The sequence below is a fragment of the Schistosoma mansoni genome, chromosome 1, assembly GCF_000237925.1.
Source record: "Schistosoma mansoni strain Puerto Rico chromosome 1, complete genome".
Lineage (NCBI taxonomy): Eukaryota > Metazoa > Platyhelminthes > Trematoda > Strigeidida > Schistosomatidae > Schistosoma > Schistosoma mansoni.
Window position 1 is genome coordinate 43,048,031 of NC_031495.1, and position 26,493 is coordinate 43,074,523.

The 26,493-nt window shown below is 38.5% G+C and overlaps 2 protein-coding genes across 2 annotated transcripts in view; one reads left to right on the forward strand and one right to left on the reverse strand.

Moving 5' to 3' along the window:
* Positions 1–10,143, forward strand: part of Smp_165090 (putative protein phosphatase 2A regulatory subunit) — a gene marked incomplete at both ends in the record, with an annotated part of 37,192 nt that extends 27,049 nt beyond the window's left edge. The window contains 2 exons of the mRNA XM_018794506.1: positions 5,586–5,735; positions 10,077–10,143. Coding sequence (XP_018648912.1) covers positions 5,586–5,735; positions 10,077–10,143 — 217 coding nt within the window. The remainder of the gene's footprint in view (positions 1–5,585; positions 5,736–10,076) is intronic.
* A 2,926-nt stretch (positions 10,144–13,069) lies between these two features.
* Smp_165080 (hypothetical protein) lies at positions 13,070–20,056 on the reverse strand (the record flags this gene model as incomplete). The annotated part of the gene is made up of 4 exons (XM_018794507.1): positions 13,070–13,962; positions 18,012–18,344; positions 19,780–20,007; positions 20,041–20,056. The coding sequence occupies 4 exons, from the start codon at positions 20,054–20,056 to the stop codon at positions 13,070–13,072; spliced, it is 1,470 nt and encodes a 489-aa protein (XP_018648913.1).
* Positions 20,057–26,493: the final 6,437 nt, after the last annotated feature.

Here is a 26,493-nt window from a genome sequence, read left to right on the forward strand (position 1 = left end):
ACATCGTAAGAAAGGTCAAATTGTTTGCGAATACGTCACCAATAGATTATTTTGATTAAATATTAGTGACAGAGTGTTGCAGTTATCATCAGAGCTTTTAGTGTCTTACTCAACACTTCCAGGTATTTTATAGTTCTGTTACTGTGCGGTTGCATATTTTAGCCCTATTGTTTATTGCGTATGCGTCATGTATACAGCACGTTGAGCTGGGCTTTACTGGACATGTTTATAATGAACAGTTGTATATAAATCCTACCTTCTTAAGTGAAATCTTCAATGAAAATCACACTCATATATGCACAACTCACTAGCTACATGAGTGAAAAAATAACCAGAAGTGATAAGTTCGGCAGACATGGTGAACGCTGAAACAGTGCACATAACCTGTTGAATAGTTGTTATTAATATGATTCAGAAGATTTAAATATAATGCATAATTGTCAGAGAAATCATTTTGGAATGCATAACTATTGGTGGAACACACTGTAATGGTCATAAATATTGTAAGAGTAAAGTTGATATTAATATGGAAAACACAGATATTCTGAAAGGATGGAATCACTACTACGTCGTATTTTAGAGTAGCAGATATCACATCTTTGTATGCAAGTAACAAAATATATTTTAAATAACTTGATCAATGAAATTCAGTATTTTTAACTTGGAATAAGTTTATAATCGCTTAGAATTTTTTAAAATATGAGACTATTAAAAATGTACTGTTGAGCACATTATCAATTAGTATTATATTTGAATAGTGTCGGGCGAGTATTTTCAAAGGAAATTATGTTGGTACAATTTTCGCTTCAAATAAACGAAACAATTTAACGAAATTTTTTTAGTTTCAATAAATGATCATGATTGTTACACAAATGTAAATGAAATTTCGCAATTGTAAATTCAATACTTCAAGCTGACTTTCTTTAGACTCTCCCATCCACTTCCTGATATTTGTGATAACAATAAACCGATTAGTAGGGATTTTCAACAAAAGTTAGATCTAATCACCTCAACTTTAAAAGAAATATTAGAGTATTGATGGGTATAATTTACTGCTAAAGATCAGAAGCCATAGTAAAAGAAAAGATCATGACTGATCAATAAGTCTAACTATCAAATATGGAGTAATTAGTACATGGCATATTCATCTGTTTGTTTAAATTCACTTAACCATAGACAGGAGAAAGCGAAAAAAGCGCATCAAAAACAGATGGTAACCACAATTTCCACAGTTTGAAGAACATTTCAGCAAGTTAGTTCGCAACACAATCGGGTTTACTGTAATGAATTTTGATTCGAATCCTTCACGCCTTTTAATAGATATTAACGACTTCAGCCAGTTTGAAATAAAAAGAGACGATCCTTCAGTACCGTCAGTAATATCTATCTTACTCTGTGCACGCCTGGACTGTACTAGAACTTTTCTCCAAACCTGCCACATATGAGCACATAATTATTGTTAAAATAGGGATTCGTGGTTCCCAGTTCGTTTTCATCTCAGACTGATATCAGCTACAGAACAGTTGCAAATTTTGATAGCTGCTAATGGAGTAACTTCTTAAAACTCTGCAGCTAAAGTTACGGAGTAAGAATAAAGCGAATCATATTGACTCGTTATTTTATACCTTCGTGAAGTTTTTTTTAAATTATTATTATTATTTATTATAATATTATTATTTACGCCTGTTACCCCTCGTGGAGGAGCATAGGCCGCCCACCAGCATGAAGTTTTTTAAGCTGTAAGCAAATCTAATAAGACATTAGTAACGTATACATTTTTATGAATTAACTTTCTCAAGATACACTTTTTTCAGTGTGAAAAACTGTCGCTCAGAGCATACTTTCTCTAAAATAGATTAGTTCAACATTTATAAGGATGAAATAAATTGTAAACTATACGTATAGTGAAAAAGCGTTTTCAGCATTGTGTGAATTCACTTCCTGGAGATGATTCCTTTAAACAAAATCAACCCAAAAATTATTTCTTCGAAACATTGAGGTTGAAATGAGATGTCCCTACTAAAGTATTCTTCCTCGTACCAAAACTGTTAAGTATAACGTATCATCTAGTCTAGGTAGTCATTCTTATTAACGATGTAGTGGAGTCTCGAAGAACGAAATGATTACGTCCGTGAAACTTTAGAACTTCCCACAACCTAATTATTAACAGCAAAATACTTACTTACTTACGCCTGTTACCCCTCGTCGAGGAGCATAGGCCGCTCACCAGCATTCTCCATCCAACTCTGTCCTGAGCCTTCCTTTCCAGTTCTTTCCAGTTGCTATTCATCCTTTTCATATCTGCTTCTATTTCCCGGAGTAGTGTGTTCTTTGGCCTTCCTCTTTTCCGCTTCCCTTCCGGATTCCAAGTTAGGGATTGAGTCGTGATGCACATTCGTGATTTCCTTAATGTATGTCCGATCCACTTCCAACGTCTTTTCCTAATTTCCTCTTCAGCTGGAAGCTGGTTTGTCCTCTCCCATAAAACGCTGTTGCTGATAGTATCCGGTCAATGGACATTGAGTATTTTGCGTAGACAACTATTTATAAATACTTGTACCTTCCTGATGATGGCCGTAGTAGTTCTCCACGTTTCAGCTCCATACAGTAGGACTGTCTTGACGTTCGTATTAAAGATTCTGACCTTGAAATTGGTTGAGAGTTGTTTTGAGTTCCATATGTTCTTCAACTGTAGAAATGCTGTCCTTGTTTTGCCAATCCTCGCCTTTACATCTGCATCCGATCCTCCTTGTTTATCAACGATGCTCCCCAGGTACTTGAATGTTTCCACCTCTTCCAGAGTTTCGCCATCAAGTGTGATTGGATTGGTGTTCTCCGTGTTGCATTTGAGAATCTTGCTTTTTCCTTTGTGAATGTGGAGGCCTATCGATGCGGAGGCTGCTGCTACATTTGCGGTCTTCATCTGCATTTGTTCGTGTGTATGAGAGAGGAGGGCTAGATCATCTGCGAAGTCCAAATTATCTAATTGATTCTGAGCTGTCCATTGTATTCCGTATTTCCCCTCAGATGTCGAATTCTTCATAATCCAGTCAATCACTAGAAGGAAGAGGAATGGGGAGAGTAGACAGCCTTGTCTGACTCCGGTCCTTACTGGAAATGCATCTGTCAGCTGTCCTCCATGCATGACTTTGCACTGTAGTCCATCGTATGAATTTTGAATAATGTTGACAATCTTTTCAGGAACTCCATAGTGTCGAAGAAGTTTCCATAATGTTCTCCTATCCACGCTGTCAAACGCCTTCTCATAGTCAATGAAGTTGACGTATAGTGATGAGTTCCACTCAACTGATTGTTCAATGATGATCCGTAGTGTTGCAATCTGGTCTGTGCACGACCGATCCTTACGGAATCCAGCCTGATGATCCCTAAGTTCGGCGTCTACTGCGTCTTTCATCCGATTCAGTAGCACTCTGTTGAAAACTTTTCCTGGTACTGATAACAAACTGATGCCTCTGTAGTTCTCACATTTGCTCAGATCTCCTTTCTTTGGTATCTTGATGAGATATCCTTCTTTCCAGTCCATTGGCACTTGTTCCTCTTCCCAAATCTTCTTGAATAGAAGGTGAAGCATATTTGCAGTTATTTCAATGTCTGACTTCAGTACTTCTGCTGGTATATTGTCAGGTCCTGCCGCCTTCCCACTTTTGATTTGTCTGATGGCCATCTTGACTTCTTCGATCGTTGGTAGAGTGACATCTATTGGAAGGTCAGTGTGGGCTGCTTCGATGTTCGGTGGATTCAATGGAGCTGGTCTATTCAGCAGTTCCTCGAAGTATTCTGCCCATCTTTTCCTCTGTTCTTGAATCTCAGTGATTGTCTTTCCTTCTTTGTCCTTGACTGGTCTCTCTGGTTTGCTATATCTCCCTGCCAATTTCTTCGTTGTATCATATAGTTGTTTCATATTCCCTTCTCTTGCAGCTTTTTCTACCGTCGTTGCTAGTTCTCCCATGTATTTCTGCTTGTCAGCTTTAATGCTTTTCTTCACTTCCCTGTTTGCTTCTGCGTAGTCTGCTTGTGCTTTGACCTTCTCTGCTCGTGTTCGGCTGTTGTTAATTGCTAGTTTCTTGTTCTTCCTTTCTTGAATTTTGTCCAGGGTTCCCATAGAGATCCATTCCTTGTGATGATGCTTCTTAGGACCAAGAACTTCCTGACACGTTGAAGTTAGTGCTTCTTTTATCCCTTTCCAGTTGTCCTCCAAAGTAGTTTCTTGTTCATTCAGTAGATCCTGTAGAGCTTGGAACCTGTTGTTGAGAGTTATCTTGAATTCGTGGAGCTTGTCAATATCTCGAAGGAAGGCTGTATTGAACCTTTGTAGTGCTGTTTGTCCAGTTGTCCAGTGTTTCTTTAGCTTCAGTCTCATCTTGGCCACAACCAGGTGGTGATCTGTAGCTATGTCAGCTCCTCTCCGGGTTCTCACATCTTCCATTGATCTTCGGAATTTTTTGTTGATACAGATGTAATCTATCTGGTTCTCTGTGGTTTGGTCCGGTGAGATCCATGTAGCTTTGTGTATGCGCTTGTGTGGGAATATTGTGCCGCCTATAACCAATTTGTTGAATGCACATAGGTTTGCAAGTCTCTCCCCATTTTCATTTCTCTCTCCTAATCCATGTCGTCCAATTACATCTTCATATCCTGTGTTGTCCACTCCAATTTTAGCATTTAGATCTCCCATCAGGATGGTCAGGTCCTTTCGTGAGCACTTCTCTATAATTGATTGCAGCCTTTCATAGAACTGATCTTTATCATCGTCGTTGCTATCATTGGTGGGTGCATAACATTGGATAACGTTCATTGTGATCCCTTGCTTCTTTGTTCTGAATGATGCTTTGATTATCCTGGGTCCATGAGATTCCCATCCCACAAGTGCATTTCGTGCTTCTTTGGACAGCATTAGAGCAACTCCCTGAGTGTGTGGAGCATTTTCCCCTTCGTGACCGGAGTACAGCAGCATCTCTCCTGTACTCAGCCTTTGTTGTCCAGTTTGTGTCCAATGGGTTTCGCTGATTCCGAGTACTGCCAAGTTGTATCTCCTCATTTCCATTGCTATTTGGCTGGTCTTTCCTGTCTCCCACATTGTCCGGACGTTCCATGTACCTAAAAAGAGTGTCGCTTTGGTTGTAAGAAGGTGCATCGGCCTCATGACTTCCGAAGGAACTCGGCTTTCATCATGAGACGTCATAATTATTCCTTCAACTGGGAGGGCAGAGTTTAAATGGTTTGAATTATTTTTTCTGGTTAGTGTTTTTTTAGCGAGTTAGCTAACGAGGTCGCTAACCCCATGCCCAACCCTCCTCCTTTACCCGGGCTTGGGACCGGCAGTAACTCTAGAAGAGCTACAGGCGGAGTTTAACACCAAAATACAGTTGAAAAAATGTCTAAAAAAAAATTTATTAATGATAAATTTTCTGCATTTAAATACTCTGTGTCCATATTTCTTGCTGATTTTCAAGATGAGTGTAAATTGTCAGCGTATTATGATAAAGATCAGTTTATATTTATGTATATTTGATCGTTTGGTATATTTCTTCGTTGGAGATTACAGTTATGAACTCCAATTTTAGATGGGGTTGTTTGGGATCATTTGAAAATGTGACTGGATTTTTCTGTAACACTGAAGATGAATCATTTCATCAACAGGAGAGGATAAAATTACGAGAGATTATCCGTCGCTTAAATACAGAGCAAACAGCCGACTCTCAGATAAAACACTGGTATATAATATTCAGTTTATGACGACCTTAAATTGCTCTAAGTGTCTCTTTTATGATAAACATGTTATATATTGGGAATCTCCTATGTTAATGAGTTCATTAGCTTTGATATTCAATTCACTAATGACCGACAACCCACTTAGATTTCATCTGTTTTTAATGAAGCAATCAGAAAACTAAAATTTCCAACTAAGTGTCATACATATTTTAAATTCACAACCCGCGTAATGAATATACATTCACGGACGGCAAAACATCTAAAATAGTAAATCATCATACCCACGTAACTAAGGTATCATCGAATTGAAGCTTATTAGTACACTCATTAAATAATTAAGGGTAATTTATAGATATATTTATTTTAACACATAAACATTGGTACAGGGGGGCACAAGATATATATGCACCACAATTTATAGATAACAAGAGAAATCTCAAGGAATAATGGGTCGACAGATACCTTACGACTACAGCTATAGGGAAATATCATGAACCAATAAGTACAGATTGAAAACATGCACACTGATTCTCCCTACAATGATTTAAAGAGTTTAATCACTTTTACTCAATATTTAGTAATGACCCACTAGACAACTGACTGTTGTATTTTAATAATGACTTCAGCAGCACTTGTACTCCTGTTTTTTCAGACATATACATACACCTATTCTGAATAAATATATTTTCCTAAATAAAGTCTAACAAATTAATTTTATTTTATTTATCCCAGCTGAGATCGAATACGTCCTTAACAGTCAATAAGGATACACTATCTTCATCTGCTGTTTCCTCGGGTCAGATCACTTCTGGTACTAACAGTAGTACAATCAAGACAGAAAGGTCAACAAACCTAAGACGTACAACAACGCTGAAGTCATTAAACACATAACCAACTGCTACTCGAACACAGATAAGTTTTAGAAAATATTCTTCTAAATTAAAACTAATCATAGGTAAATTAAGGAGAAATATTATTTTACGTAGACTAACCTTGCAAAACATTAACGATAATAATGTCTGTTTCTTCAAAATAAATGGAAGATAGTTTATGTAGGAGATAAATTACACCTGTTCACTCTAGGATCACCTGGATTTTTTAACGGAATGACAAAGGAACAAAGTCTATTAAATCCCGTATTATGACAAAGTTACTCCTTCATATAGAGAACTCTGTGATTTCCTTCTTGTTTCTTTTACTCCATGTATCCAAAATATACTGCCATTGCTTCATCATATGCTTATTTACGTTCTTATTTAGAGAAGTAACACAACCATTGGAAATAAGACAAAGCGACAGTCAGTCAGCTACAACATAGGACAAGGCACATATATGCATCGGTCCAAGTTGCCACATCTCATTAGCACAACAAGATGAACACAAAATCCACAGAAACAGTTACTTTAATTGTAGTAATATATAAAAGAAAAACTGCGCATAAGGACATAATACAGGAAGAAATAATTAGTTCGTAGAAAGAAAGGTAGAAATTAATTTTAATCTCATAGTTTAAGGGAAGACAAAAAGTGCATACAGCTACGCCATTGTGATAGACTCAGAGCCATTTCACAGCCTCCAACCATTGGTTAAGATAATCACACGGACCCCAACCAGGTAGTCTACATCTACCAACATGACTCAGACTAGAAGTTAGTGACTTCAAGCACTGATGCCACGTTTTGGTTTGGCCGCCCCTAACTTTCTTCCAACCATCCCCTATACTAGTCAGCATAGCGCATAGTGGTAATCAGTGTTCAGACATACATAACACGTAGCCCAACCATCTCATTCAATGAAGATTCATGATCTCATGCACTGATTTACCATCATTCTCTAATACTTTGTGTCTAACCTCACTATTACTTACCCGGCGATCCCAGCAGATGCGACCAATATTTTTAAAACATATGTGATCAAATACTAATAGTTTACGTGTATCTTTTACTCTTAATGGCCGTAAATTAGAACAGAGCGAACTGTCGCACAGTATACTCGTCCCTTATTTGATAGACGGATATTTTGTCTTCGACATAGGTGACGTAACTTGGCAAAAGCCAAACGAGCATTTTAAATTCGTGCTGAGATTTCGTCAGACACCAACCCATTAGGGCTGATCAGACTTCCAAGATAGGTGTTGTCGACGCGTTCGACTACTTCACTTCTTATCCTTAGTTCAGGCGTTGACGCAGGCCAATCCTCAAGGGACAACTTGCATTTAGAGGGGAAAAACACATTTCAAATATCCTGCCATTGTTGCTCGGTGCTATCAAAGGACTCTGCATTTTATCAGTGTCTTCATCAAACAGGACTGCGTGATCTGTGTATTCTAAGTCGATAAGTGGACCTCCTGAAAGGTGATCAATTCCTGAAAATTCAGTCAACAAGAATGTTATTTACAGAAGTAGGTCTATAATGAAGTTAGACAAAAATGGGGATAGTGGATAGTCTTTCCGGACACCACATGAGGTTCGCTATAAGCTCTGACTCGACTGTTTGGGGATAGTGGGTTGTTGTAATGTAGCTGAAGACCAGCTAAACTGTCCTCCAAAGTGTTCCGCTCATCGCTCTAAACGTCTGGGATGAGAGCAGATAAGAGTGTCGTCTTCTTTCGAGATCGTCACACATACACTTGACTTCTTAATTTTAGTTTCTTTTATTAGTCTGAAAAGATGTCTTGTGTTACTTTTAGCCATTGCCTTTCCCATACATTTTGCTTTCGCTACCCACCACTGCTCACAGTCGTTCCTTAGACTATTGGTTAACCTAGATCTGAACTGTTTTTGTTCGTCATCGTGTTCGGAGCCTCGTGGGATAAGTTGACGGGAATCTATCTGGACAATAGACTTGGCGGCCACTGCCAAGGAAGTCATTCTCACTGCCTTTTCGCGGTGGGGCTGTTGTTTACGAAATTGAGAGGGCGAAAAGCGAATGTTCTACGCTTTAACCGGGTTGGTGGACACGGATAGTACTAGGGGAGTTGGAAAACCCTGATTTCAAAACAATGGTGGACATGGACTCCAGTATCCTGAAAGAACAAGTGGTAAAAGAACCTACTGTTGGCCATTGGCTACCATGGGGCTGCATTTCCTAAAGTTGCTCCACTGCCTTGTGGACCAGACCGGATGTGGAAACCTATGAAAACCACCCGATGGGATGAGTTTACGAGGATCCATCAGTGCTATAGACTTAGTAGAAATCTTCTGGTTTTCTTGTAGCTCTTTGGTTTAAGTTACTAATAGATGTTACTGCTGTTTCCGTGACTGTTCGTAAGTGTGACCTCAGTTGTTTCTGCAACTTACTTTTAGTTTTCTCGTGACTGAGTTTGATTCTAATGGGTCTTCTTAATGTGGTTTTTCTGCATCCAGTGAGGAGCAAGAAATTCGTGCCCGCATTAGAGTATGATCTGAGTCTAAACATGCATTCTAGAACGAGCGACTGCCTATTATAGAGTCTCTCCAACGATGACTGATGGCAATATGGTCCATTTGAGTCCATCGTTGGTTTGGTGCAGAGGGTAGCCATGTTAGACGATGTCTTTTCTTATGCTAATATAAACGATTGTCTGAGCACAGTTGCAACAGGCGATCACCATTATCTGTTCACTTAGCCGGAATACTAAAATACCCACCTAAATATCTTTTTGTTTGATTTAAGCTGCCTACTTGGGCATTAAAGTCACATGCGACGAGTACTATGTCTGTGTTTAACTTTTTGAAGAAGTTCGGAGAGCTTTCTGTAAAAGTCATCTTTCACTTCATCCGGGCAGCAGTCAGTGAGAGCGTAGGCAGAAACGACGAAAAGGCAACGACGTGTCTCTATCCTTCCGAGTTCTTAAGGAGCCGTTTAAGTGAACAGCACATAGGCGACTGTTAACGGGGATCCATTCTAATAGTGCTTGTTCTGTTCTCGTACTCAGTGCTATGCCTACACCCGCCAGTTCACGAGAACTAGCCATCGAGTCGCCAGATAAACGGGTGTATCTCATCAGCTCTCCGTTTTGGCAAGGTGAGGTCAAGTGAATGAACATACTAGGATCCTGTATGCGTGTTTCGGAAACACTTCACTGTCGTCACACCTCTGTACAGCCAGCAGTACGACTTCGCCTTCGGACTTTGGGTTTGCTGCTTTTAGTCTTACCGCTTTCCAACCAACCTGCCTCGTATTGTTCCAGCCAGCATAGCTAGATTGGTTCATCACGATAGGTAAGCCCGACCACCGCGTCGAGATAGCAGCCAAAGCGTGGAAAATCTTCATTTCAACTGTAGACTTTAATACGTCCGAAGTTGATTACTGAGTTGTTTATTAATAGTACATAACTTATCCACCTTCATTTAATTTAACAGTGAATATCGAGCGTCTGAAGGTGGTAATGAATTCCCAAGTCTGGTTAACGCCGATAAGATACGTTAATAAGGATAGTACAGTAAAAGTTTAAGCGTAGTAACTAAGCGAAGAAAGCATGGCATTGATCTATGCAGTCACTGATTTATTTGATCTGAGAGAAAGATGCTAAATGTTATCAGTAACTAGGTGTTGAACATTTTGAGAAACAAAGAAATTAGCACTTCTGAATTTCATATTTGTTTGCTTCCTTCTAATGTATGCCCACCGAAAATTCCTGTCTAAAAGTATAGCTATTGAAACTAGTACACCGGTTTACTAGGTTTCGAATTTATTGATACAAAAGTGACAGTCGTTATCCAGCAGTTAAATACGAACACTTAACACATAACATTTTGAAGAAAACACTTTATTGAACGTTTTACAAAACAGTAGCTCTATCGTAGTAGGGAGAAATGCATGACCGACAGTAGAGATTTTACACTAAGTACATCAAGTACATGCATATCTGGAAGTAACTGCTTAAGTGCAAACAATGGATGCTTGAACAAGTTTCTGCTACCTTGCCTACTTATTCAGAACTTTTGTACAAAGCAAAAATTTGCAAAATAGAACCATACATACGAAACCGTTGAACACTGTTCCATTGGACAGACGATCCTCTGTCTCGAACTCTCCTTTTAACTCAGATCTCTTTTATCGACTTCATTGTCAGATGGGACAAATAAATTCATAAAGCAAGGAATTGTTAAACATCTAGCCTTCTTTACTTTCTTATTTACTATATTTTACCGAAATATAGAAGATAACACTGACATGTCTGCAGCTTTTAGTATAAAGATATAAGGACAATAACATACACATTGGGGGAACTCAAAATTACATTCCTGCTTACATCTAATTCCTAATAGTGACCATAACTTCCGTGCTTGTACGATTTTGAATTTTTACCAAAATTTTAATACGATGCTTGTATATATCTGAAGAAATTGCGGAATAATTGACCAATCTTATACTCTAAAATTGAAAACCATATGGATAAATTCTCAATATTCTTGATTATAACACTTAAAGAAACCCTACTGTACTTAAGAGTGATGAAGCAATATTCTACTCACTTTTCGTGGCTTTACCTGACACAGACAGATCGGAAAGCGTCCATTTCATTTCCTTGGTTCAACTCTCTTTGAACCAAAAGACAACTTCGAATAATTTTATTTCACGCTAGGAAGGCTATTAAAAATTGTGATAATTATTTCTTCCACGCGTTTTACCAACAGTATTGAAAGCTAGATCTCGTACAGTCACAAAGTAGAATCCAGTACTTATGTACATTAGTTCAAGTTACCACATCCTACTAACAGACAGATGAAATTGTCACGCCTAGTCATAGAATAATAGAGCTAGTAACAATATCAGCTGCAATAAAAAAGATTAGGCATTGAAGATGCAATTTGACAAAATATAAATTGGTGTAGCGAAACATAAAAAGAAGATTATGAGGAATCTAAGAGCTCAGAGTTTAGGGGGAAATGCAAAGAACCGGTGCACCCGCGCACTTGCAAGCGATTTTCGGCCATGTCATTCAACCCCTAACCATTGGTTACAATAATCACACGGACCCAAACCTGATGGTAGGCTACATGTATTAATATGGCTCAGTCCAATTGTCAGTGACTCCATGTTTCGGTTTGGCCGTCCCTAACTTTCTTCCAACCATTGCCCGTCGAGGTGGGCAGTGGATGGGCACACGCAACACGTGTCCCAACCACCTCAATTGATGAAGGTTTAGTATTTCACTAATTGATTCTCCATCTCTGCCTAATAGTCTATTCCTAACCCCGATATCGCTCACCTGGTGGTCTTAGAAGGCATAATCAATGCTTCGAAGACACGCATGACCGAATAATAGTAACCTGTGAATATCCTCTACTCTTAGTGACTAGGCTTCACACCCATAAAGTAGGGCGTAGCGAACTGCTGAGTAGTTCGGACAAACGCCGAAGATCCTGCTTTTCACGTTAATTACTGTTTTCAACACTACATTTAATTACAAAAAGGCCGTTTTCATTTTACATCAAAAGGAAACGAAACAGGTTAAGTCCACATAGATTTGGTCAAATGCGTCTAGAACATCCCACCATCAAACATTACGTACATCCAAACACACTACTAACTAATTGAAGCAACGTAATATGTGGCGGAATGGTGTGTCTATTTAAGATGTCAAATATTTGAGACTTATATAGAAGGGTGAACAAATACGAACATTCAAAATATACACGCGAAAACATGTTCATAAGGCTGAATTTATACCATAGTTTTACAGTTTTTAAAATTACGCAAGTCTGTGTATTTTGAAAAAGTGACAAGTGAATTCTAGATTTTATTTACAATAATCGAAACCATGGGCAATAGTAGGATTTATTTTGTACAGAACCATAAGCACTTACAAACAAAATTTAACTAGAAAAGTGAGGATAATATTGGTGCTGATATTTATGTAAATCTTATATTTTTTCCGAAATGTTTTTATTCAGTAACAACTACCTTGATCAATTAAATTTAGGTATAAATGATACTAACATTATATCTTAAAGTAAAATAGAAGGTAGTTTTTAACTAAATATTTAATAATTCTATTTACATTAACAAATGAATCAAAGCCAAAATGCAGTAAATTTTGAACACTGCTAGGAATCAGTTTGAAGAAAGTTTTCTGCATAAACTGACATCTGAAGAACCACTAATAATCAACGAGAATTAAGTAGTTGTTTCATCCTATTTTAAAACTGTTTAGAAGTGCCCATCCGTGACTCCACATGAAATGAATGTCAATATATTTCGCTTTAAGGCAAGCACAATATTTTTAGACTATTGAACTAAGATCAAATGGTTTCTCAATTAATTTCAATTTATGACGAAAGCTATACGGACAACCAAATAAATCGAAAAGCAAATTATTAAAATAATATTTATATCTATGTGCAAGATCTTAACTAAAACAGTAGACATAATCATCATCTAGGGCTAAAAGTGCAGGTCCTTTACATACTAACCCATATTGATTGTTCCAACTTGTCCGATGGATTATAATTGGAGGTGCACAAGATACTGATTGAGATAAACGATGTGATAATTCATAGACATCAATTACATCACCTTTATGTAAATCCCATATACCAATATGATGATTTGGTAATAATGGACTAGCGATTGTTGTTTGTAAGACAGGATCAATAACTGGACAAGGTGGGATATGAGATGAGACTGACATCACGGTAGAACCGTCTGAACCATAATATTCAATCACTGGTTTATTAGGAAAACGATCATCCCACAATTCAATCAGACCACATCGACGACCTACAATCAGACCTAATCGATCACCAGATGATGTGCCAAAACATTGTAAGCTACTTATTTCCAGATTTGTATTTGTAGGAATACGTTGTGCCAGTGTAGTCCAATAACCTGTATGATAGTTGATTAACTGAATGTTTTTATGAGGAGTTAAAGATGGTTCAACTAAGGATAGAAAGCCTTTGGAATCAGACACACCCGCCACATACATAAGAGGTTGTCGACCATTTACAGATTTGATACATTTCTTGACAGGATTAAATGATTTCCACGTTGAAGCTTCGCAACAAGCCGTAAAAATCACCTTATTTCTCCGTCTGGACAACTGATTATAAGTATTCAACATATAGAGGGGAATGCAATAATTGTAGTTGCTTATACATATTTCATTTCTGGTCATAATATTTACGGAACGAGAATTGTGTAGATTACCAGTAGCTGTAGGTGTTAAATATGACGAACAGAAGCGAAAAAGGGAAGGATTAAACGGAACAGACAGTTGCGAAGTTAATGCGTAATTTTCACCTGGAAAGATAAGCATTAAAAAAAACAGAATTATACCGATTGTAGACATATAAACAAATTTATCGAAAGAATGTTTTTAGGAATATGGCTCTTCCCAAGTTGAATTGTGCTTTCACAAATGTTTGACACTAATAATAACAGGTGAATAATATAATATGGAAAATTGTATGATAATTTGTTCTATCAAGTGAATTATCTATAAATAATTTTATGTTGGAGAACATAGATTTATGATTGAATTAATGCTGTATGGTCTAGGTATTAGAAGTATATAGTAGAATGTAGTGAAACCATAGCTTATCGGGTACTGAATTATTGCTAGTTGATAGGTTGAAAAAGGTAGATCCTAAGGGTTATGTCAATTCCCTCAACCATGAGTCTTGCAACTGATACTTTAGTCTCCTACAAATCAAGTACAGAACTGTCAGTCAGTCATCAACAATGTAAACTGGCACGGGTATGTGTTGGTCTATACCACATTAGCTCGATGAGGTGGGAATAACAAGATGAATATTAAACAAACCGAAATCACATTAAAAGTATAGTTTGCAAGGATAGGCAGGAAAGGTATATATAAAAGAATACTAGAATTCAAGCTCCAGATGAAAGTAAACTGTGAATGCATCTGGAACACTGTGAACGATTCTGAAGACAGAGAAGTACACAGTTAGATTTTAATATATTAACTATTTTCTCTCCTTCAATAGTCTATCCCAACAGGCCGGTCATCTAAAAATCCATTTTTGATTAACTATGAATACTCCAATTAGTGTTTATTAGGGTAGACAGATTCATGTATAATCATTCGTTTAACGTCACTAGGTGGTCTTAGAGCTTAAAGATTCTCAGTGCCTGTATCTGAGATAACTCCGCCTGTAGCTCCTCCGGAGGCTACTGCCGGTCCCAAGCCCGGGTAAAGGAGGAGGGTTGGGCATGGGGTTAGCAACCCCATCCCGTAGAAAACTAACTCGCTAAAAAAATGCTAACCAGAAAGAATAATTCAAACCGTTTAAACTCTGTCCTGGTAGTTGAAGGAAGAATTATGACGTCTCACGATGGAAGCTGAGTTCCTTCGGAAGTCATGAGGACGATGCACCTTCTAACAACCAGAACAACAATTTTTATAGGTACATGGAACGTCCAGACAATGTGGGAGACCGGAAGAGTCTTCCGAATTGCTGCAGAAATGAAGAAACACAACCTGGAGGTGCTTGGAATCAGTGAAACACATAGAACGCAGGTTGGACAATAACGACTAGTTTCAGGAGAGCTTCTGTTATACTCCGGCCATGAAGAAGAAAATGCTACACATACACAAGGAGGTGCATTGGTGCTGTCCAAACAAACACAAAATGCACTTATAGGATGGGAATCTCATGGACCAAGGATCATCAAAGGCTCCTTCAAAACAAAGAGAGAGGGCATTACAATGAACGTCATCCAATGCTATGCGCCTATCAACGACTACGATGAAGACGCTAAAGACAAATTCTACGATAAGCTGCAGTCGATCGTCGAGAAAAGCCCAACAAATGACCTGAGCATTCTGATGGGAGATTTAAATGCCAAGGTTGGAATGGACAACACCGGATATGAAGACATCATGGGATGACATGGACTGAGAGAAAGGAACGAAAGTGGTGAGAGATTTGTAAATCAATGTGTCTTCAACAAACTGGTCATAGGCGGCAATATATTCCCACATAAGCGCATTCACAAAACCACATGGACGTCACCGGATGACACTATACAGAACCAAATGGACCATATCTGCATCAACAAAAAGTTCAGGAGGACGATGGGGGATGTGAGAACCAGGAGAGGAGCTGATATAGGATCAGATCATCACTTGCTGGTCGCAAAAATGAAAATAAAATTTAAGAAGCACTGGACAACGGGGCGGAAAACATCACATAAGTTTAATACGGCTTTTCTTCGGAATACTGACAAACTCAGCAAAGTCAAGATAGCCCTCAGCAACAGGTTCCAGGCCTTTTATGATCTACTCAATGGAGAAGGAACTACTATGGAGAGCAACTGGAAAGGGATAAAAGAGGCAATCATTTCAACATGTCAGGAGGTTCTGGGCCACAAGAAGCACCATCACAAGGAATGGATCACTGTTGGTACACTGGATAATTTTGAAGAAAGGAGGAACAAGAAGGCAGCAATCAATACCAACCGAACAAGAGCAAAAAAAAGCCAACGCACAAGCCGAATACACAGAAGCAAACAAGCAAGTGAAGAGGAGCATCAGAACCGACAAACGTAAATACGTGGAAGATTTAGCAATGACAGCGGAAAAGGCTGCAAGAGAAGGAAACATGAGACAACTGTATGATACAACGAAGACGCTCCCTGGACATTACCGTAAACCAGAACGACCAGTGAAAAGCAAGGAAGGCAAAGTAATCACCAACATTGAAGAAGAACAACGGAACAGGTGGGTAGAACACTTCAAAGTACTCTTGAATGGACCAGCTCCATTGAACCCATCCAACATCGAGGTAGCACCCACGGACCTCCCAATCACTGTTGGCCCACCAACAATTGAAGAGATCAGCATGGCCATCAGACAAATCAATATCATACGAAATTCTTATAATGGATTGAACTGCAAAATCGTGCATGGAGGATAACTCACTGACTCATTTGAGGTAAAGACCAGTGTCGGGCAAGGTTGCTTACTCTCACGCTTTCTCTTTCTCCTGGTGATCGACTGGATCATAAAGACGTCGACATCTGGAGAGAAGCACGGGATACAGTGGACAGCTAGGATACAGCTGGAAGATTTAGACTTCGCGGATGATCTGGCTCTTCTATCACACACGCAACAACAAATGCAAGAGAAGACGACCAGTGTAGCAGCAGCCTCAGTAGCAGTAGGTCTCAATATACACAAAGTCGAAAGCAAGACTCTCCGGTACAATATAACATGCACCAATCGAATTACACTTGACGGAGAAGATTTGGAGGATGTGGAAACCTCTACATATCTGGGGAGCATCATTGATGAACACGGTGGATCTGATGCAGATGTGAAGGCGAGGATTGGCAAAGCAAGAGTAGCATTTTTAAAACTGAAGAACATCTGGAACTCAAAACAATTGTCAACCAACACCAAGATCAGAATTTTCAATACGAATGTCAAGACAGTTCTACTGTATGGGGCGGAAACTTGGAGAACGACGAAAGCCATCATCCAGAAGATAAAAGTGTTTATTAACAGTTGTCTACACAAAATACTTCGGATCCGTTGGCCGGACACTATCAGCAACAAGTTACTGTGGGATAGAACAAACCAGATTCCAGCGGAGGAAGAAATCAGGAGGAAGCGCTGGAAGTGGATATATCACACACTGAGGAAGTCACCCAAGTGCGTCACATGGCAAGCCCTCGCATGGAATCCTGAAGGCCAAAGGAGAAGAGGAAGACCAGAGGACACATTACGCCGAGAAATGGAGACAGGCGAGAAGAATGAACAAAAACTGGATAGAACTAGAAAGGAAGGCCCAGGACAGAGTGGGTTGGAGAATGCTGGTCGGCAGCCTATGCTCTATTGGGAGTAAGAGGCGTAAGTAGGTAAGAATCTGGGATATGATTACTAAAGTTCGGGTATTAAAGATGTGGGAAAGGGTTATAATGAATCTTTCTCATAGACTGAAAACTTAATGGACAAAAGGTCAACTCCAACATGCTCTGAACATGAACTGCGGAAAGTGTCATTTGGATGTTTAAAACATATTACTAATCTATCAGAAAAATAATAGCGTTTATTTGTGACAATTATGTGTCTACACATCTCTACATTAGTAGTCAAAACGAGACAAAACCAGTCTACGAAAACGGTGACTGCTGACCTGAGCATTCGAAGGGTGTTTTACTAATAAGGTGTGGCAACTTGAGCCGACGCAAATCTGTGCCAGGTTCTACGTTGACGTTCTGCTTGTCTCTTTACGAAACAATAGTATACAGTTCTCTTTTAGATATCTGTATTAAATATAAGAGACTAAGAAAATTCTTTGTGTATATTTATTGAGAATAATTACCTGCAACCTTAAGAGTTATCAGACAGCCTCCTGATGCACTTTCAGTTAACAGAGCGAGTTCCTTACCCGGAACATACCAGGAGATGTCAATAAAACGAAGGCATCCAAGTTGGGTGGGGAGTATTTGGTTTGTTTCAGACAACTCGAATCTCGTACTATTTTCATTCAGTGATTCGCAAACACCCCAGTTGAAAGTAAACATTTTCAGGGAATTGGAACTGATTGTGTAAAGTGAATTATTATTGGAATAAACCAAAGCATTGCGTATCTGTCCTTTTACTGGTATCGTTTGCTTACATTTTTTGTTTCCGATATAACAATGTGGCCATGTGTCTGCATAAAAAAACGCGAATGAGCTATTAAAATAAGATAACATTATTTTAAAACATGCAATGAAGAAGTAACTAATGAAATAGATGCCTTTAAAAGCAATAGGAAATCGTACTTAACTGATACCCCCCCTCTGCTCTGACTTTCTTAAATGCATTATTGAGGCGAATACTTGAATTGTAGTTTGAAGGTTTATTCGCACAGTAAATTAAGTACCATACTAGTGTAAATGTGGTATGGCAACTCGAACTGATGTACGTACGTACGAAGTTCTACGTTGTGACTGACTGACTAGACTAGTCGAAGTGACCCATAATAATTCACTTTAAAGACTGATAGTCAGTTATGTCACCTAAAACCATCAACCACATTGAAGGATTTCGTAGACCAGCAAATAAAACCACATTATCCCACACGGTCTAGTAAGACAGTTAATGATCTCACCTCTCTCAAAAATATGCATTACACGTTATGTTATTCGCTTGAAATTTAACACAGTCAAGATATCGAAGCTGATATGTTGGCAAACATGAACAACGAAATGTGTACGTCGCCAAAGTTTGTTTTCACATAATGAGTATATTATTAAGATAAAGAAAAGATAACATAAGATATTCCGTTCAAAATGAACCGATGAAATGAAAGGTAAGAAGTGCTAAGATCTAAATATATGATCTCATACATGTATCGATACAGGCCGTTTCTGTATCAACATTTGGAATTTGCAGAGAGGAAGCCAGCCCAAACGTTCTTGTACAATTTTCATACGAACATTAATTCTGAGCTCATTCAGTTTTATTGATAGCTCGCTGAATAGAAAGTTGGATAATGTTGATATTAAAGTTTAATGCCTTGACAATTTACAAGCTTCCATTCATGTTATGCTATTAGCATCAAATAATTCGATGCCATGGACAGTTTCTCAGGTCAGTTTCATATTATTACAATAAAACTCATTAAAAATGATGGCTAATTGGCACAAACATTCTCAGTATAACTAAATAGCCCGAGCAATAAATTTATATATTTAAAACCTGGCTATAGTATTTTTTTAATCAATAGATGAAATAATCTAGTAGAAAAGTGTTACAAGATACATTAAATTATATTTCTTGACAAATGACTCTTTCGTTCTAGTCTGTTTGGACTTCCGAAATCACCAGATTGCACAGACTATCCTTATTTATGGACAGTAGTTGTATTACATTAGTAATAAGACATTGCGTCCACAACTAAATAACATCCAAAACACTTCACCAAAGGTAGTTAAACGGTTAAATTGCAGTCCTGCTTGGAAACAAATATTTTTAACTAAATTATGTACATCATAGCAAAATGGCATTGACTATAAAGTGAATATTCATCTTATTATTATATATTATTTATTATATCTTAATATATATATATATCTTATTTATTATATAATAAAGTGACGTACATACAGCATCGACAGAGAGTGAATTTGATGTTTCGCGACGACTTAATAATTGAAGAATGTTCATTAATTTTCTCCTGCGAATCGAAAGCATTTGATCAACTTTACGTTGAGTTTCTGACTTGGCGAAGTAGGTATCCACCACCTTTTGAGTAACAAATCCAGGCGTACCATGATTATCGATTCTAAAGTAACGCTTTTTTGCATGATCATAGTAATAACCAGGTATGTCTAATTCGTAAAAAGACAGTTACATTATGATACCTGAGGGTTTCCACATAATACGACAAATCCAAATGATTTGTGCGGCAAGGTCAGCTCACAGAAGTTAGTTGGAACAATTCATAATTCTGAAACTTTACAGACACGGTCGTAAAAAACCTGTAAATATCATTAAATAAACTAACGAATAATTGTGAAGTATATATGAAGTTATCACGGCATGAGTGGCAGCAAATACATGTCAAAACCTGTATCCATGTGGGTACTTCCATCATAATCACCCGATCATACAAGGTAAACACAACTATCAACTGGCAAAAACTTTTGATGGTCGATACTAATGAAATCCACTGACATTTGTTGTCCAGTATCTAGTTATATATTTGTGTAATCAGGTTCAAACGCTACTAATTGCGTGAAAGATAGGACATTTCGGTGCGAATTATGGCAGCTAACTAACACTCACTTCACTCACTATGTTATAATAAGTGAGATTCAGCAACACTACATCGCAGCAAGAAACGAAGTGATGTGACCAGAGTTTCAATCAGCAATTTAACACCTGAGAATTTATACGAGAATTTAGATAGTGTAGAAAACTAAGAAAATAACGAAATCTACCTGGCGAAAGACATTTAGCGGAGAAAATGCACAAGCGAGAGTAGCTAACTAGACATATCAGCCAAACTTGCCCTCAAATGCCTTGGTACGGTCGAGGACGGGGAGTATCCGATCTCCTCCTCGAAATGCTCTCACATTATCACGCGTATACATCCACTGCCTTCTCGCGGTGGGGCTGTTGTTTACGAAATTGAGAGGGCGAAAAGCGAATGTTCTACGCTTAATCGAGTTGGTGGACACGGATAGTACTAGGGGAGTTGGAAAACCCTGATTTCAAAACAATGGTGGACATGGACTCCAGTATCCTGAAAGAACAAGTGGTAAAAGAACCTACTGTTGGCCATTGGCTACCATGGGGCTGCATTTCCTAAAGTTGCTCCACTGCCTTGTGGACTAGACCTTTAGTCCGACAGCTCCGAGTGCGGCCTCCTGAGACTACCGCCCACAAAAATCAATGATAACAACGACCGGAAAAACTGCTCTTGCTTCAACGTTCATTCAGGCGAATCTTATTCACAATCATATGATAACAGTCGTTTCTTATGTACTACATAATTAACGTGTCTCCCTTTATTCTCATTTTGCGTATTTTATTTTTCGACGTATACAGAAGCTCACTTATGGTGGATACCCTGTCCCATCTAAACGATCTGAAGTTACTGACTGGCCGAAAGTTGAATGCTACCATCAACGACGAATACCGAAATAGTCTTTCTGAAACCATGTGTAACATTCAAATTGACCTCCTTCAACGTTCGCACACTAATGCAGATCGGACAACAGACTAGGTTAGCTTCGTATTTAGAAAATCTTAATATCAATGTCTGTTGTCTGTCCAAGACCCTCATTCAGGTCTAGTGAAGTACTAAGAATTCGCTCTCTACCCATCACTTCGGAGACTTTGTTTCACGTGCGTTGGTATCGCACTAAGCACTAGAGCTGATTCAGCACTGATCGGTTGCATTCCCACCAACAGTCGGTTATATGCTGTTAGGTTAGAAAGCCCCATCAAATGGCGTAAAAACCGGTGTATGCCCGAATGCGACCAAGGTTGAGTTTTAATACCGGTTAACTGTTCTTCTACAGAAAGTACGTTCGACAGATATTGTAGTACTAGCCAGAGACTTCAATGCCTAGTTCGGGCGTTTAAGCACAGAGCAGAGTCATTTAGGTGGTTGATGGGGACATGTTGGTCTCAGGTCAGACAATGGTGGCCGTTTACTGCAAATTTTCGCAGACTACAACCTGTTTCTCGTTAACACTAACTTTCGATACAGCCATCGCCGATGTGCTGCCTGGCGTCTTTTCTCTACATCTCAAACCTGGACTTACATTAATCACATCGCTATCAAATACCGTCAGTATGGTTGTGTACAGGGCTACCACTCCTTTTGGAGTACCTTTTTGGACTCTGATCATGCCCTAGTTTGCGCTAATTATACTTTACATCTCAGTGACCAAAAAATTCATCGTCCGTAACAGATAGATGTCAGTAAGTTGGTTACGGCTTCTGTTGCAACTAATTATCAAACCGAGCTAGGTTCAAGGCTACCTACCATCTCACCGAAAAGTAAAGATAAGCATTGGCAGCAACTGCATGACGCCATGAAAATGGCGAGTAAAGTTGCCTGCGGCCTCGCAAAACGTCTCACCTACAAGCACTGGGTTTGTACAGGCTTCTTACAACTCATTGAAACACGGTCTACTCCGGGTGACAGTCAGTTTGACCATAAACGAAGACTGTCACGCAATGAAATTGTGCAAAGCCCGTGTAAGTAGAAGCCTGGTGGTTAGAGCGTGCCAATGATTTGGAAGCAGCAGTTGTTCCCAGTAACTGCTGGGTGCTATTCCAACTCATCTGAGTGACTGACAGCAAGAGGTCTGGTGTGAGTGAAACAATCTGCAAAGCTAAAGAAATGAAAATCAATAACATCTACTAACATCTTGGATGATGGGCAAGTTTTTGGGGAGCAGTTCGACTGGTCTGTTGCCCCGGCGACATCGATCAGACTGTTCTACCCTCTAAGGCTTGTGACGACTAATCCACCTAACAAGGCAGAAGTCTGCAAGGAACTCAAATTCTTGAAGCGCTACAAATCATCGAGCCCAGACGACTTACCTCCGGCCCTTAAAGACGATGGCGGATCTCTGGTTAAGGTACAGACTTTCGTGTTTACAAAAGCACGGTAGTTAGAGTGTTCTAACACTACATTGAGTCGAATGTTGATCCTGTCTTTAAAAAGGGTTGATGTAGTTTCTACAACAACTATCTGGGATACGTCTACTTTCGATCGCGTCCAAGCTGTTTTCTGCTTTTTGCTCTGGCCGAGGATGTATTGATCATATATTTTAACTTCACAAAATGAAAGGACACCGTCACATCTATCACGGGCCAACAATCGTAGTGTTTCTTCACATTAGGGCCGCCTTCAATTAGTTGGATGGGTTTTGCTCTTTGGGCCGGTCTGTTGTAGAAGGCTGAGCTTGAGAAGTTTGATAACATCTAGAAAGCCTTATATAAAAACACCTCGAGTGAGATTATTATTATTATTATTCACAAACACCTTATGGGTACATAAATAATGTGAAGAAACCATTTCGGGTTTCTTTAAAAAATGCAATAATACACAATTTTCAATAATGTTAACAATACATTTGCCATGTTTGAGAAAGGAAAGAAAGGGAAAATAAAATATTAATAATAGAATAGTAATAATAAATCAGGTTCTGTGTAATTAGCAAGAATTTTGAATTGATTTTGAAGGAGTGAAGGAAGAAACTAAGGAAATAGAAACAAAGGAGACGCGGAATACGTAAATATCTTAACTCAGAACAAGAATAGACAACTATATATGTATAGCAAAACGAGTAATAAAATAAAATCCAATAAATTAATAAGTAAATAACTTATTATTGCGGTAAGATATGACGTTAGAATAAGTGTTTGTGTGAGCACAGTCATAGTTTTGGGTGATGCTATGAAAGTCTCAATTAAGTGCAAAAGATAATCAATGTGTATGAGGTGTATATACATAATGAAGATAAAAAGAGACTGATAAGTTGAATTCAGCGTAACACAAGTTATTGCCTTAATCCAAAGCTTCGTAATCTTAAGAATATTTATTTAGAAGGAAAAAAAGGAGAGAGAGAGAGAGAGTAAAGAAATGAACACATAGTGAAAGGGTCCAACCATGATCGTAATAGTGTAATGGATATAGACTTTTGAGATAAACGAATAATTTAAAAAATAATAATAACAATAACAGTAGCAAAAATAATATCAATAATAATAATCATACCACCACCTCCCTCCACTGTTCCATTCAAGCAGTAGGGTCAGTTATGTTTGCTCAACCTCACCGTTCCCCTTCAACTTTGACAACGACGATGTTCTGGAAACAGCTCTGATGGATGTAGGTAATGGTGGTGTGGATCTGTTGCCTGGAGAAAGACCTTTCGACCCTGAGGATGCATATGATATTTATCTTGCCGTCCTATGATGCCGAAGCCATGAAATCTTCACCTAATCAGTCAGTGTCTGTAGGTGCAGCTTGTGCTTTGCACCTTCCAAGTGATAAAGAGCAGATAGAAGAGTCGAGAAGTTCATATATCTGGGCAACTGCTGAGTAAGTCCTGGTAGTGGCGTGTGTAATGAGATCAATTCACGTACAGTGGCAACCAGAACGGCTTGTGATAATCTGGACCATCGTTAGTGCCTTCGTGATGTTATTCTGGCTGCAAAAGATCGAATCTACAACATGTCGTCCAGAGTGCTTTTGCTCTATTCCTGTGAAACCTGGCCTCCAAGTTGAGGATGTTAGACGACTCTCTGTGTTTGATCACCGTTTACTCGAAGGATTTCTGACATCCAGTGGTAACACCATGTTAATAATGCACAGGTTTGACAATGTGTTTGGACAGAGACAATAATTCAACTGGTGTCACCATCTTGAAACATCGACTTCGGTGGTTTGGACATGTACTACGAATGTCGTCCCACAGCATTCCACATTGTGCATTATTTTCCGGCTCTGGGACTGGTTGGGAGAGGTGGGGAGGTGGTCAGTGTATGACATGGTATCGTGGTATGAAAGGAAGCTGCAAAGGACTAGCTTCTGTTGGTCCTTCACGACTCCTTCGTTGGATTCCTAGAGATGGTGTAACACAATAGCTAGAGACGTCATCAGACGTGGCGATTCTGCCGTCACTTTCTTTTACTTTCCTCATCAAAGTAAACGTAACTTCCTTAAAAGACTAATATTTGAACGAAGAATATTCTTTTCGATAAATTATCTTCAGGTTCTACAATTATATATCCAAATTATTAATCCGAAAAAATGGCCAGGTTAAAGGCAAAGTACATCGTTTAAAGCATGTAAATTTAGGAATGTTACATCAAATAGAATAACAAAGCGCGCGCTACGAATGGGTCGTTACTTTTTGGCTGTGGTCTATATTTTTCTTTTTTCTAGGATTCTCACTGAGTTAGATGGATTATCTTTTCTTGGAATTACGGAAGACAACCCAATTCTGATCTGTTCACGTTTAAGCTGCAAATTTCATGCTATACGATAAGATCTTAATTTTAACTTATTGATGGCATATATGATCACATTCATACAATAACTCATAATCAAATAATTGTATATTCATTTTGGCTATACGATATAACCTTCCTCTGTCATTCCAAAAACCATATATAATCATATTCGGCGAGGAATATAATTTCATATTTGTATTCTATTCATTATATCGTGTTTGTATGCTACAACACACGTACTTTATGTGTTTACAGGATTTATTCGGATCTCTACCTAATATCTAGAAATATATAATCGTGTATGACAAAGCACTGTACTCATTATTCCATATACTTTCATTAAAATCGTATTTGGATACTATAACTCACTTAATTTCCGGAATCACCTGTCCAATTCGGTGAGTCTGTCATACGTTTATTTATTTATTTTTTATGACAGTATATTTTGTCACCACTAATACCTTCCTGCTATTCTTATCCATTGTTTTTCTACACTTTCACCGATCATCACGATACATCCACCCCTGTGTTAAGCATAGGTTTTGATTAGACTTCAGTCCTCGGCATTGATTTTTTCTTTCTTTCATCTCTATTTCCAATATTTTGTTCAATCCATTTGCTATACGTCACTTTTTTATCACGCAACAAAAGAAAATAAAGGCCCCTGCTTGTAGGCGTCCAGCCAAACGTAGGAAAACTACGCAATCTAAAATTGCTACTGACAGTTTCAATGAGACGAGCTACTCCGTTCATCCGGAAGCAGACAAGCTTTTACCAGTTGTCTCCATTCCAGACGTGTTGAAGACTCTGTTGGTAAATAATGATGATAATCACAACTGCAACCATACGAATGATATGAAAAGGCTGCAAGTTGACATGAACATTCTCAATCCGCTCAAGTATCTCATCAACCCTAACCTCACAGAGACTCCAGATCAAATGAATGACATAAATAACTTCTTAGATCGTGTTGCATCAGAGGTATTTGAAAGAATAAGGCGATCTAGCAATGCAATTGTGTTTAATATACCGGACTCATATGCCCTTAAAAATATCAAAACTAGTCTGCTTAGAGCCAGCAATATGACACGCGTACCATGTGCATGCTCAAGATTAAAAAGAAGTCACCCTGATATGCACTCACCGATCTTGTTCAAATTCAACTCATCTGTAGACGCTAGTGAGTTTTTAAATTCCTCCAATTCATTGAAACAGAAACAGATTTTCAAAGATATTAAGATTCTACCAGATAGAACACCATGCCAACGAAAAGCAGGCCGAGACAACCACAGACTACCAGCATCAAACACCCAAGCGTATCATAATCCTAAAGG